The sequence below is a fragment of the Lissotriton vulgaris genome, unplaced genomic scaffold (genome assembly GCF_964263255.1).
Source record: "Lissotriton vulgaris unplaced genomic scaffold, aLisVul1.2 SCAFFOLD_2691, whole genome shotgun sequence".
Lineage (NCBI taxonomy): Eukaryota > Metazoa > Chordata > Amphibia > Caudata > Salamandridae > Lissotriton > Lissotriton vulgaris.
In genome coordinates, this window is record NW_028255437.1 from 132,052 (window position 1) to 147,490 (window position 15,439).

General features: G+C 49.1%; 1 protein-coding gene across 2 annotated transcripts in view; it reads left to right on the forward strand.

Annotated features, from left to right (window-relative positions):
• Window positions 1-15,439, forward strand: part of LOC147659121 (transmembrane protein 176B-like) — a 58,428-nt gene that overhangs the window by 19,962 nt on the left and 23,027 nt on the right. For both annotated transcript variants that reach the window (XM_086951958.1, XM_086951959.1), the window contains exon 6: window positions 6,588-6,815. In XM_086951958.1, the coding sequence (XP_086808084.1) occupies window positions 6,588-6,815 (228 nt within the window). The remainder of the gene's footprint in view (window positions 1-6,587; window positions 6,816-15,439) is intronic.

Consider the following 15,439-nt stretch of genomic DNA (forward strand, 5'->3'; position numbering starts at 1 on the left):
TTGGACCCCTTCATCTCTGAGTTCTTTCTTCACCGATAGATACGAGGCCCTGCGACGTTGTACGTCTTGAGCGTAGTCCGAAAAGATCATGACTGAGCTGTTCTCCACCTGGAAAGGCCCCGCTGAGCGGGCCCTCTGAATCAACAGGTCCCTATTCTTGAAGTGTAGAACCCTGGCCACCACCGGCCGAGGAGGGCGACCCTGCAAAGGCGGCTTGGCCGGCACCCTATGCGCCCTCTCAAGGGTGAAGAAGGAGGAGAGGCCCTCCGGGGCAACAACCGTTTTGAACCAGTTCTTTAGGAACGCGACCATATCCTCCCCCTCTGATTTTTCGGGCAGGCCCACCACTCAGACGTTGTTGCGCCGGTTGCGGCTTTCGGAGTCCTCAGCTCTCCTTTCCAAGACCGCCAGGCGGCTCAACACCTCGCTCAACTTGTGTTCCGCGTGACCACTGCCGGTTTCAGGTATTGGAGCACCAGCTCGGTTTCTTTCACCCTGTCCACCAAATTTGGCATGGTCCGCTCTCAGGACCCTCAGCCCCGTCGCCACCTGCGCTATGTCCTGGTGCAATGATTCCTTTGTTGCCGCTATTGCGTCCAGGATATTGTCAAGGCGCTGATTAAGCCGTTGTTCTTGTGCCGATTCCCCAGGGACCATATGGGTATCCTGGCCATCGCCCCGCCCCATCTCGCTCTCAGTTTTCAACTTCGGCTTCATCACCCCGGCAGGTGAGGCCTCCCGCACCTCCAAGGCCACCTCCTCCGTGGAAAATGTACCGAGCACGCCCCCTGGGCACCCAATGGACATGCAAAGTCAGTTCCACACCTCGGTGCTCCCAGGGATGATCGGCCCCGCCTTGGACCCGGCCTCCCCGAGAGGGCCATCCACAGATTTGTAGTCCACCGGTTGCTCGGCCCGGGCCCCCTCAGCCATTTCTCGATCGCTGCGAGTGTCTGGTCGTCCGCCCCTCTCTGCTTGCCTGCAAGTGGCCTATGGGGTTCCCAGTGCACTGCCACTCCTCCCGGCCTCAGGGGCCATATCTTCGGACGCCACAGGATGCCGCCATCTTGTCCTTTCACACCCAGGTAGCCAGGCGCAGGCCGAGGTGAGCGACCCCACTATCACCCCACGTGTACCTTAGTCAGAGAGGGAATCGCTCCAGTCCTCCACTGTCACCCCCGCCCGGGGATCAGCGGCGTGCTCATGCCCCTCCACAGCGGTCCGCCACTCAGGCACTGGCGGCCTCTCCCAGGTGTCCAGGGAGGGCTCTACGTGCACCCCACTCCACCCAGGGACCTCCAATGAGCTCGTCGACAGCAGGCCAGATGGAACCATCCACACCCGTAACTAGGGAAAGACAGTCATCGGGCGCTTCCACCCGCCGCGGGGCCCAGCGGGAGATACCCGTCACCACAGTCGCATTATCTCCCTCCCGAGCCGCACGGTCGTTCCCTCACTCAGTCCACCAGCGCTACTCCGCAGGCCTGACCCTACTCCAAACCTCACAATATCGGGCGCAGGCCCACAGCGCAGCACTCACCGGGTCCGCCAGAGACATTTCTCCTCCTCACAATCCGCTACCCGCAGATGCCTGTCCGGGGTCACCATGCACCGCAGTCCCCGCAGTGCTCCAGGGTCTCTCCCGGCCAGGGGAGCACCGAGGTGTGGACCTGACTTTGCGTGTCCATTGGGTGCCCAGGGGGCCCGCTCGGTACATTTTCCAAGGAGGTGGTGGCCTTGGAGGTGCGGGAGGCCACACCTGCCGGGGTGATGAAGCCGAAGTCGAAAACGGAGAGCGAGATGGGGCGAGGCAACGGCCAGGATGCCCATATGGTCCCTGGGGAATCGGCACAAGAACAACGGCTTAATCAGCGCCTTGACAATATCTTGGACGCAATAGCGGCAACAAAGGAATCATTGCACCAGTACATAGCGCAGGTGGCGACGGGGCTGGGGGTCCTGAGAGCGAACCATGCCAAATTGGTGGACAGGGTGAAAGAAACCGAGCTGGTGCTCCAAGACCTGAAACCGGCAGTGGTCACGGCGGAACACAAGTTGAGCGAGGTGTTGAGCCACCTAGCGGTCTTGGAAAGGAGGGCTGAGGACTCCGAACGCCGCAACCGGCGCAACAACGTCTGAGTGGTGGGCCTGCCCGAAAAATCAGAGGGGGAGGAAATGGTTGCGTTCCTAGAGAACTGGTTCAAAACGGTTGTTGCCCCAGAGGGCCTCTCCTCCTTCTTCACCCTTGAGAGGGCGCATAGGGTGCCGGCCGGGCGGCGCCACGTCTGTGTCCACACTCGCAGTCCCATCCCAGCTTTCGCGCGAAATGCGGACCTCTGATCACGGGTGTTGGGTTCGGGGCGCACCTACATACCCGGCGCCTGGAAGGTTATCCGATCGCCAAAGTGTCCCGCGACCGCCGACTCAGACCCGGCGCGCCTCCCAGGACACTGCCTCAGTGGCCGCCATCCCAGAGCTCCGGTGTGAGTCACTCTTTCCGCGGCGGTGCCATCATCAGGGGGGGCCTCACCTCCAGCCCGTCAGTTCTCACCTCCATACCGGGGCATTCGGCGACTCGGGCCCCTGCCTCGCTCCGATGCCACCCCCTCGGCCGCACTCGCAGATGGCCCTCCTGCTACGGTCTCTCAGAGCATCCGAGAGCCGCCGCCATCTTGTCCCCACCTCAGTGCTCCCCGGTCAGTGTCGCTGGCTCTTACTGCGTGATAGAGCCTCCCTTAGCCTCAATACTGGCCGCCACAGATGCCCCGAGCATTCCGCCCTCAGGTTCTGTGCTACAGGCGACGTCCAGGAAGCTTTTGCAGGAGAATATGGGGGATCGGGCGCGGAGCTACTGGCTCACGCTGCCTTCCCCATCGGCGTCCAAGCCACGCCCCCTTGTGAGCCTGCCTCCATCACCTGTCTTTGGGTTTATTCTGTGTCTCTTTGAGTGAGCCTGCCTCCCCTGCCTAACCGTGGGTCCTTCTTAACGTTGATGCTTGCTTTTTAACGCAAGCCTTCCTGCCCTCCCTTGCCTTTGTTTTGGCTCATTGCTTTCCTTGCAGGGCTGTATCTGGCTATGCTTAGCCTATTGACCTGGTTGTTGCCTTTCCGCCCATGCTGTATATGTAGAGGTTTCTACTTCCCTCATCTGCTCCTGTCTTCTTCACTGTTTACCATGGTGAACACCCTAAATATCGATTCCAAAATATCGAATGGACAGAATATCGAATCCAAAATATAGAATAGACAGAATATCGAATTATCAAAATATAGATAGGACAGAATATCGAAATTGGGGTAGAAAATATCGAATTCCACAATATCTAATTTTATAATACAGATTCCCATAATATCGAATTTTATAATATAGATTCCCATAATATCGAATTTTTTTAGTGTTATGTACGGTAGTATATTTGTTAAAATTATGTATTATTTTTCTAATGTACGTTTATTTTTTTTTAAAAGTAATGAATGTTATGTAATTACATTTTTGCATAATTTAATTACGTAGCGGGTTGTGGGTTTATAGGGGAATAGGGTGGAAAGTAATTTCATTATATTAAATGAAATATTAATTTTTTATTTATATGTATTGATAATTAATTGATTGATAATTAATTAATAATTAGTGTTTCATTGCATTAATTGGTAATTAATTTTTATTAATTGATTAATTGATAATTCTGTTAATTGTATTTTTTATTATTAGGAGCTGGTTGTGGATTTATAGGGGAATAGGGTGGGAAGTAATTTAAATATAGTAAATTAAATATTACATTTTATTTATATGCATTGATAATTAATTAATTGATAATTACTTATTAATTGGAAATTAATGTATATTAATTGGTCATTAATTTTTATAAATTTGTAATACATTTTTATTAATTGATTAATTGATAAATATGTTAATTGTATTTTTTATTATTAGGAGCGGGTTGTGGGTTTATAGGGGAATTGGGTTTGGTGGTAATTTAATTGTAAAAAAGTTAATATTTATTTTTATTTATATGTATTGATATATAATTGATAATTATTTATTGATAATTAATTTTTATTAATTGGTATTCATTTTTAAATTGGTAATTAATTGTTGTTAATTGGTCAATATGTTTAATTATTTTTTTATTGGTATTGATAATTTAATCTTATTTTAATATTAAATTATTTATTTCCCTACTGTTTCACTCTCTGGAGTGGGAATAGTAATTTCGACCCCCCCCCCCACCGCTATCCAATGGTTTCCCTACTGTTGCATTCTCTGCAGTGGGAATAGTAATTTTTACCCTCTCGCTATCCAACGCTTTCCCTACTGTTGCATTCTCTGGAGTGGGAATAGTAATTTTTACCCTCCTGCTATCCAACGCTTTCCCTACTGTTGTACTCTCTGGAGTGGGAATAGTAATTTTTACCCCTACGCTATCCAATGCTTTCCCTACTGTTGCACTCACTGGAGTGGGAATAGTAATTTTTACCCTCCCGCTATCCAAATCTTTCCCTACTGTTGCACTCTTTGGAGTGGGAATAGTAATTTTTACCCCACCCCTCTCCCCACTATCCAACGCTTTCCCTACTGTTGCACTCTCTGGAGTGGGAATAGTAATTTTTACCCTCCCGCTATCCAAAGCTTTCTCTACTGTTGCACTCTCTGGAGTGGGAATAGTAATTTTTACCCCTACGCTATCCATTTTCCCTACTGTTGCACTCTCTGGAGAGGGAATAGTAATTTTTACCCCTACACTATTCAACATTTTCACTACTGTTGCACTGATTTTTAATTAATATAAAAATTATTATTTTAATTATTTTAAATATTATATTTTATTTATTTTTATATTTAAATAATATGTTTATTTATATATTTATGTCATATTTTTTCAATTTTCTAAATATTTTATAATTAAGATTAATAATTATTTTATAATATTATTAAGTTAATTTATATTAAAAAACATTTTTTTACATTTCATTTATTACTAGCTTACCCGTCATGCGTTGCTGCGATCTCAGAAGAAAGGAAATTTAAGGAAACTTGTTATGATAACATTCAATTTACATTGTGTCATTTTTTTTTAAACTTATTCATTTTAATATGGAAAACATTTTAAAGTGTTTTAATTCTGTTTATTTATTTGAGTGCTTGTGGATACACGGTATTTTTTGTTTTTCCGTCTGGTGCGTACATAAATAAATCAGAAGGTTTTCCGATGCATGAGCTGGCTACATACAGTTTTCCATGTGAGAAGCACGGATTCTCCAAATCTAGTCCACACACTTGCAGCGATTGTCCTTGTGCTTTGTTGATGGTCATTGCAAAAGAGAGTCGCACCGGAAACTGTAAACGTTCAGTATTGGAAAGATTATGAGGGCCCTGGGGGCCGGGGGGCCGATATTTAAAAATTGTTGGGTTTTTTTTGCCAGAAACCTTCGGGAGAGTGTACTCAACAACTTTTAACCATTTTTTTTTTGCCAGAAACCTTCGCGGGAGTGTACTCAACAACTTCCCAAAAGTTTCATGCCGATCGGATGAGTGGTGTAGTAATGCATAAAGGACAAACAGACAGACATACTTTTGTTTTTATATATATGGCTAGATTTTTACATTTTAAGGTTTTTTACATTATTGTAATTATTTCTTATTTAATTATGTTCATTATTTAATTACATTACTAGAATTTTTAATACATTTAAAAAATTCGATATTTTAGTTAACTATATTTTGACATTCTATATTTTGGAATCAATATTTTAGTACTTACCTGTTTGTAGATAGGCATCCTATATTCTGTCCCTCGATATTTTGGCGTCGATATTTTTGTAATTCGATATTCTGTCCCTCGGTATTTCAATACTGAACCGTTTACCATATCCCCACTTTCCCACCCATGCTCTGTTTCAGCTCACTGTGTTTCTTTGTGGGGTCCTGCCCTCCACAGGTCTTGCTCTGGCGTCTTGACTCTTGAAAATTACCCCTGGCTTACTGCCCGGGCTGTGTTTGGGTTCAGGGGCAGGATCCTCCCTCCCTGGTGTCCTGATCCTTGCAGTTTTTACTCCCTATTCATCCCTTGTTTTCCAATCTCCCTCAACTTCACTGTGCCTTCTTTCCTAGTCATCTGACTCAGCCTTCCTTCTAATACTCTGTTTGGGGAAAAAGTCTCTTTGAAGGGAACTCTCCTTCCCCTCACCTCTGTTTACCTGCCTGTTTACCAGACCCTTGCCTTCCCTTCCTGGTAATGAGGTGCTTGAGATCAAGTCACCTCTCTACATGGTTCTGGCTTTCCCACGTTTAGCTCCGCTTCTTTCCTGGTGAACTGTCCTGGCCTTCCTGCCTCTGGAGTGTCCCATCCTCCCCTGTGTAGGATTCTAGGGTCTCTTAGCATAGCCCCCCTCCAGACTCATTGTGACTTATCTATTTTTTGGGACTCCCAGCACTAGGCTGGACTGCCATAATGTGGTGCAAATGGCTAAGAAAACTAGTGTCTTCTGTGGCCTGAGATTTGAACAGGATATTTCTTTTTTCTTATGCTTCTTCAGGGCTCTGTGCTTGGGGGGCTCACAGCTCTTTATTTTTCCTTTTTCCATAGCTTTGCACAGCAACAGTGATGAATTTGTTGAGCCTCTGTGCAGCCATAGCAGGATTCGGTGTGAGTGTGTTCGATCTCGGGTGGAATCCCGGATGGGAGACAGGTTCGGAGTACTCTTGCGATCCAAAAGTATTCTTTCGGTACCTCGACAGGTACTCATATGACAGAGTCACGTTGGAGAACGAGCTGAGAGTAAGAGAATGCAATGACTCTTTAACCAAACTCATGGTAAGTCGCTCTCTCTGTGCTTTTGTTCTTGAGCTAATGGTCGGTAGAGAGGGCACATTACTTTGTTTAAATTGTAATATTTGTATACGCAGTAAGGACACACCGGTAAGTGCTGGGCTTCAAGGTCAGCAGCTCTTTCTTTCAATAAGTAAGCTCCCGTCCCTACATTCAAATGCACCCAAGACTGGACATGATGGTCCCGATTCACAGAACTAACTTAAGACAAAATCCTAAACTTACTACTTTTGGTATTCACAGAAGTTAGGATTTTGTCTTAAGTTTGTCTTAAGACAGACTTAAGACAAAATCCTAACTTAAGTCTGTCTTAAGTCTGTTTTAAGACAAACTTAAGACAAAATCCTGACTTCTGTGAATACCAAAAGTAGTAAGTTTAGGATTTTGTCTTAAGTTAGTTCTGTGAATCGGGCCCGATGTGTAGGTACCTATGCATAATGAAACCTACGACACCTTGCGATAACTCTCTGCTGGATGTTATGTTATGTCAAGTCATGTTTATTTGTTAAGCACACACCTCCCCTGGGAGGGAATCCTGGATCTGAAATAGAAGCTGTTTGGGCTGCTCCAGGGTCAGGGCTAGGTAACAAGCCAGGCCTTCAGTTTCCAAATTCAAGAACGGAGGTGGCGGCTAGGTAATTCCAGACCTGAGGAGCGAGGTAGGAGAAGTCACTACTACCAGATCTGTTTCTGCTTATGTGGTGATTGTTTGCGAGTAGGAATCCGGCTGAACAGAGGCGTCTGGAAGCAAAAGTTTGTGGGGTTCCTGAAGTACGTCGGCCAATCTTGTGCAAGGATTTTTATGTGAGGAGTTTGAAGAGAGCTTGTTTGTGGTTTGGACAGTGGCGGCTGGTGACATTTGAAAGTGGTGAGGCGTAAAATGATTGGTGTAGCACACCGCGAGCGAGCGCAGCGAGCGAGCCCGAACCACCTAAGGAGGGTTCGGGGGGGTTTCCCCCCCGAGAAAATTTTGACAAATTAGTAGGCAAATGGCGGATTTTCAAGACTTTTGGAAGCCACTGTGCTTAACAGAAACAGGCCACTGCCTCCCCTCAAACTATCATCAGTTCCAAGGCCTCATGAATAAACCATTCTAAATTGCAATAAACCACAATTAATTTTACCCCTTCCGTGTCTTGGGGGAAATGGGTCGATTGGCTGCCTGCAGTGGTCTGCCTACTCCCTACTTGTCCATCTATCCAATTTGGAGTGGTGATTAATTTAATCCTGTGTTGTGACTTGAACCACGCTTGATAACGGACTACATTTCAGTATTTTCAAGCCAGAGAACGAGAGGTTACTGTGTGGGGAGGAGCTAAAGTGATCACCAACCCTGCCTGGTGTCAGATTTAAACTGAGTGTCAGAAGCAGTACCTGAATTATCTTGATTCTGTGGGAGCGAATGACCAAGGCTTCAATGCTGAATATTTCCAAATTCCCAAACACCCCTGCACCCGGATTTCTCCAAGCCCAGGAATGGAAGGGAAAGGGGAAGTGGATAACAAACAACAAAGATAGACTTCCACACTGGTGCCTTCTTCACAACCTCTTGAATTCGCGAAGCTGGCGAACACCTGAAACAATGAACAAATCATTCCAACAGTTCAGACAACTTTTGGAAATTCTACTCTCTCTCCGCTCCACCTCTCTATACCTGATACAATGTGGATTTTGCCTCTCTCTTGGAGCACACTACCAATTAGTCTTTACTTGTTGAATAGTAGGACTCTAGTTGTTTGTTAATGTCTATTTTGATAGTTGCGTCTAGTAGAGGTGGTAAATAACAGTATAACCACATGCATATAATTTATACTCCCATTTACTTGTAGAAATTCGTAGAGTTTATGCCATCGTAGAATTACAGAAGGATATCCAAAGCTCACTGTACTCAAGGATTGGCAGTATAACTGGAGAGTCTGTTGACTGACTTACAATTGAAAACTGCCTTTCAATAACAGCTCAAAGATTAGGCATTGCTGACAAAGTCAATTAGAACTGCGCAGACTCTCCCTGTCAATGAAGTCTCTGCCACTCAGAAGGTATAGTTCAAGATTTGCACTGGACTGCACAAGCGCTGCAATGAAGTCTTTTATGAAGAAATGAATATTCCTACAGCTCAAGTTCAGGATAGAAGCGGAAGAATTACTTGCCAACTGGGAATAATCAGCTGAAGAAAGCTGCCTCAGGAATTCCTACCGACTCCACTGGAAACTCGAAGAGCGGAGCTGCGGCAGGAAACGAAGTGGAGAAAAGAATTTGACCAGAGAATTTTCTTTCTCCCCTTAGCCCACTAAAAATGATTTAGAGAGTTTTCTGACTGGAAACGGGCTGAAACTAGGCTAAACTAAGTGATTATGACAGGGGCCAAAAGCGGGACGTCGAACTGCCGGAAAAGGACAGTTGAAGTGCGCCACTTAGAACGTGCAGGAAAAGGAAATGGCGGACCGAACAAGGAAGACTAGAACGCTAACCCAACACTCTAGCGGAGCAATCAGGAAGCGTAAACCAACCTTCCCTCAGACTGCAGGCATGAACCTGTTTCTGGATGGAACTCCAGATTGGAAACTGCTGCAAAGCGTTTACTTTACCCTTGAAAATAGGAACTGAGGGGGGCCTAGTGATGGAACCTGGCATGGACCTGACACTGAGTCCCTGGACACCAGCAGTGCGCTCTCTGCCACTTCACTTTTGTATGCCCAACTTAACTTCATGTGCATATGAGAGTGTTTGACTGGATCGTGTGTAGTGAACTGAAATTATTTTGCGGCACGAACTGAACAGTATAAGCTGAAAAAGAGGTCTAGTGTGCAACCTGTGCAGGGAGTAGATAGCTAAGTGTTCACTTACTTGACTTTAGATTCAAACTGGGTTGCTGCTGCTTGAATCATGTGCAAAGTGCGTGCCCGCCGGGCCAAAATGAAGGCCAGACAACTGCTAACCATACATGTTCAAAAGTTAGACCTATACTTTATTTAATTAATAAGGAATCTCGACTTAAATGCCTAGCGAAAATACCACATATGTCAGTTATTCTCTGGATGAAATAAACTGAAGGAGGCTCAGACTCATAGACTTTCCAATGTGGCTGTGTTTGTGATTACCACATTATGAGGGGCAGACGGAATAACAGACTGCGCCAGTGTCAGTGGCCAATCACAAAATGAGAACCCACCACAGGCCCCGCACAAGGCAAACGCTGCACAGCACTTCATGAGAGCTAAAGTTCAATACCATTGAAATGACTCTACATAACATTTCATAGCAGTTAATCTGACTTCCAGTTAAGTATTTATAATTGTAATTGCATTTATATAGCGCTTACTACCCCTTAATGTCTCACAGGAAGAATGACTTAGATTGCTTTCAAGTACATAAAGACACTAATGAAAACCCTTTCTTATGCAGAAGATGCCTCTTTAACTCTGTATCAATGTAGGAAGGGGGAGGCTCTAGTTGGCGCAGTGCAGGCACTAGCGACAAGCAGGGACTCTCTCTTCCTCGTCAGGGCTGAGGGTTACCTTCCAGACAACCTCTGCTTACCCTCTAGGTAGTGTGGCTTAAGCAGTCTTAGGCTAATCTTTGGGGCACATAGGGTTAAACACTTGCAACAGTACACCTTTACAACCAACCCACCACACAACGAGACCAGACTGTATTCTTGTAAAAATATATCTCTTTATATAAAGTTTTACGCAGGCTTAGGAAGTACAGTCAATAACTTTACGGATACGGTTGCAGATGATTAGCTTGAAGTAACCACAGTTCTTATCGTAGTTCTTGGGAGGCCCGTAGGCCGGTGTTAAACAAAGTTCTTTGTGGAGCCAGCGGCTTCCAGGGGATCTGTCCCACGTCGCGTTGCCTTCCCGGTGTCGCTGATCGTTGCGGCTCTTCGGCCGAGCAGGTCACTGGTCGTCCGGGGCAGCGGTGCTCTGTGGCGGCACGGTCCTTTCTTTGTTGCCGGCTCCGACCTTGGAGACGGCGGCTGTGTGGCGGTGACAAGTGGCAGTACGGTCCCCAAGTGCAGGACGTACCCAGCGAAATGTCGATGCAGCTGTGGGCTCACAGCTGGGCTGTCGGGCAGGCTACCGACCTTGTGGATTCTCGTAGGGCACTGGTCTGTCCTTGCAAGTGAGGGACGGCTCGCTAGGCAGTCGCCTCGTTAGCTCGGACCAGACGGGTCCTCCGTTGCTTTGTTCTTGGGCTCCCAGTGCAGCTGTGGTCACGATGTTCGGGCCAGCGGCGGCTGGTCCTTACTGTGCTTCCGTTGTTGCTTCGGGCCCCAGTCACGGTGGTCGGGAGGGGGTTAGTTGCCTTAGAGGAGCTTCCTCGTTGTCGGTGCTGCGGCGATGATCAGCACCCGCAGTCGCTTTCTTCCAAGGGGGGGGTGAGCGTCCACTGGTCCTGGGACGCTGGTCAGGGGGCGAGTTCAGTTCCACGCCCTTGGAGATCTTTCCGCAGAGTTTGGCACAAGTAGCACAAAAGTCTTTTCGTAGTCTGTTTGTCGTCCTCTCCTTCAGCAGCAAGGCACCAGACACAGGCAAGAGTCAGCACCCTTCCTTGTCTTCTCGCGGTCCTTCTCGTAGGGCAGAGTCGTTCTGTGGCCCAAACTGGATCTAATTTGCAAGGAGCAGGGCTCCATCTTTTATAGGCCAATTCTTTTGTTCTCGCAGGCCAGGGGGGCCTTGGCATATCCATTCCCAGTTCTGGAGTACCCCGGCGGGTGTACTCCGGCTTCTGCCTTCAGTGTGAGGGGCAGGCGCATCAGACGCCCCACAGGAGGTGGAGCCAGCATTGTCTGGACAGGGGTGGCCAGAGTACCTTGTTGATGGGGCTTCGCCCTTCCTGGGCCAGGTGCCGGCAGAGTCATCCGCCGCTCCCCAGGAGGGTGGAGCCAGCATTGTGGTGGCCGAGCACAGTGACAGTTCGAGTCAAGAGGCACTCCTACCTCCCACTAAGGTGTAATCTGCGCATTCACCACCGGTCATCCCTCCAGCCCTGTCACTCACACATCCCAGACAGTCGGATACACATACTGGCAGAGGCAACTGAAATGGTTAGGCCAGCAAATGCTAACTTTCTAAAAGTAGCATTTGCAAACCCAGGATACTGAAATAAACTTGACTACAAGAAATATCTCCTCATCCTGAGTCCAGGCATACTAAACATGACTCACTACCATGCTCCTTGAGCCTGCGGGGATTATAGGATATAATAATCCTCGCAGCCCAGTCTGGCCTAATGGAGCAGGTAGCCTTCAGTAGTGAACTACGGTCTTCGTTGTAAGTCACTACTAGGACATGCCACGCACATCAGGGCCTGTCCTACCTTACACCTACAATGCACCCTGCCCGCAGGCCTACCATAGGGGTGACTAATATGTAGTCAAGGGAAGGGTCGGTGCTGGCAAGTGGGGACACTTGCCCAGCTAACGTGACGGTACGAGACCGCACGCGGGTTCTGCGGTCGCAGTTCCCAGACACATCTTTTACGGCTGCTTCGGTGGGTGGCGCAACCAGCGCTGCAAGCCCACCAGCAGTATTGGCATCTACCCGCCCCGGCACTCTCTTGTGCGCTTTACTAAGGTCTAACAGTAGATTCAATGCACCAATTAGGGATACCAATCATATGTACAGTTTACAGTAGGGAGCACTTGCACTGCGGCACGGATCAGCCGTGGCGCAGTGCCCTGAGTATCGGAAAACCAGCAAAACATCGGAGGCACATCAGCAAAAAGTGGAAGGGAGACTCACGCCAAGGTGCCAGGTCTAACATGTGTCCCCTCCAGCTGAAATGTGGGGGGAACTACCCTTCCCCAGGGAGTTCCACATCACTAAGGCGGAAAAATCTGGACAGACCGTCAGCGTTGGCGTGATCGGTGCCAGGGCGGTGTTCCACCGTAAAGTCCATACTCTGTAGAGAAATGGACCACCTCAACAGTTTCGGGTTCTCACCCCTCATTTGCATCAACCATCTGAGGGGCCTGTGGTCCGTCTGAACTCGGAAGTGAGACCCAAACAAGTAGGGTCTTAGCTTCTTCAGCGCCCAGACCACAGCAAATGCTTCACGCTCTATTGCACTCCACCTACTTTCCCGTGGAAGTAACCTCCGACTTATGAAGGCTACGGGTTGGTCAAAGCCCTCCTCAGTCATCTGTGAAAGAACAGCCCCTACACCATGCTCTGAAGCGTCTGTTTGCACAATGAACTCTTTGGAGAAATCAGGGGCCAGGAGCACGGGCGCCGTGCACATGGCAGTCTTCAGGGTGTCGAAAGCTTTCTGACAGGTGTCAGTCCAAATCACATTCCTGGGCTGCTTTTTCGAAGTCAGCTCTGTCAAGGGGGTCACGATCGTGCCATAGCCCTTGACAAACCTCCTGTAATACCCAGTGAGCCCCAGGAAGGCTCTCACTGCAGTCTGGGTCTTGGGGGGTTCCCAAGCCAGGATGGTTTCGATTTTGGGCTGCAAGGGGGCTACCTTGCCACTCCCAACTTGGTGTCCCAAGTACACCACTGAACCCTGCCCAATCTGGCACTTGCTTGCCTTGATTGTGAGGCCTGCTCTGCGCAGGGCCATCAACACTTCCCAGAGGTGTCGCAGGTGTTCGGGCCAGGTGCCGCTGAACACCGCGATGTCATCCAGGTAGGCGGCACTGAACTCGTCCAGTCCAGCCAACACCTGGTTGACCAATCTCTGAAAGGTGGCAGGGGCATTCTTCATTCCAAATGGCATAACCCGGAACTGGAAATGCCCATCTGGTGTAGAGAATGCCGACCTCTCCTTTGCCCCATCGGTCAAGGCGATCTGCCAGTACCCAGACGTTAAATCAAACGTGCTGAGAAACCGGGCAGCCCCTAGCCGATCAATGAGCTCGTCAGCTCTGGGGATGGGGTGCGCGTCAGTCTTCGTGACTGAATTGAGTCCTCTGTAGTCCACACAGAACCGGAGTTCGGGTGTGGCTCCCGGCGCAGCAGCCTTCGGAACCAAGACCACGGGGCTGGACCAAGGACTGCTGGAAGACTCAACCACCCCGAGGGCAAGCATCTTGGAGACCTCCTCCTTGATGCAGGCCCGTACCCTGTCAGTCACCCGGTAAGCCTTATGCTTCACCGGCAAGCTGTCTCCAGTGTCCACATCATGGACGCACCAATCTGTGACACTCGGAACCAGGGAAAACAGGTCTGGAAACTGCCCCAGCAACTGGCGGCAATCCTCCTGTTGTTCGGCGGTCAGGGAGGGTGAGAGGTTAACTCCATCCACTGACCCATCCTTCTCACAGGCCACCAAGAGGTCCGGTAGAGGCTCTGACTCCTCCTCCATCCCGTCATCGGTTGCCAACAACATGCCCACTTCGGACCTTCGTAAGTGGGGCTTGAGGCGGTTGACATGTAGGACCCGCAAAGGGTTCCTGGGCGTCTTCATGTCCACCAAGTATGTCACGGGGCTCTTCCGCTCCACAACCTCGAATGGTCCTGTCCACTTATCTTGAAGGGCACAGGGCTCCACCGGGGCTAAGACATACACCTCCTGTCCAGGCTGAAGCTCGACCAGAGTGGCATTCTGATCGTACCACCGCTTCATTTCCTCCTGGCTCGCTTCCAGATTTGCCTCGGCAAGTTGTCTGAAGCGCCTGGTTTGGTTTCTGAAGGCCAGCATGTAGCTATATACATTCTGGGGAGGTTTCCTGGGAGATTGCTCCCAGCCTTCCTTTACCAAACTCAGTGGTCCTCTCACGGGGTGGCCGTACAGCAGTTCAAAGGGACTGAACCCTAGGGACTTCTGTGGCACCTCGCGATATGCAAACAGTAGGCATGGTAAGAGGACGTCCCACTTACGCCTCATCGGACCTTCCAGGCCCATGATCATGCCCTTGAGGGTTCGGTTGAATCTTTCAACCAACCCGTTACCTTGGGGGTGGTAAGGCGTGGTGAACTTGTACGTTACGCCACACTCTTGCCAAAGGGACTTCATATATTTCGATATGAAGTTGGTCCCCCTGTCGCTCACTACCTCTAGAGGGAATCCTACTCGTGAGAAAATTCCCATCAGTGCACGCCCCACCACGGGAGCCGTCACTGTCCTCAGAGGTATGGCTTCAGGGTACCGGGTGGCATGATCCACCAAGACCAGGACGAACCTGTTGCCCATGGCTGTCTTGGGGTCCAGAGGCCCAACAATGTCAATACCCACTCGCTGGAATGGCGTACCGACCACAGGGAAGGGTTGGAGGGGAGCCTTGTTCTTCCCTCCCGTCTTCCCACTTGCCTGGCAAGTCGGACAGGTTCTGCAATGAGTATCGGAACTCTTATGCATTTGGGGCCAGAAAAAGTGGGTGACAAGCCTGTCATAGGTCTTGTCCATCCCCAAATGTCCCGCTAAAGGCACATCATGAGCCAGACCCAGTAGGAAGGCTCTGAACTTCTGGGGTACCACCAGCACACGGGCTGACCCAGGTTCAGCAGCCTTAGGCTCCGAATACAGGAGGTCGTTCTCCCAGTACACGTAATGTGTTTTGGCCTGAACACCGTTGGCCTGGTCTGCAGCCTGCTGCCGCATACCAGCGAGAGAAGGGCATTCTTTCTGCTCCCTGCAGAATTCCTCCCTGGAGGGTC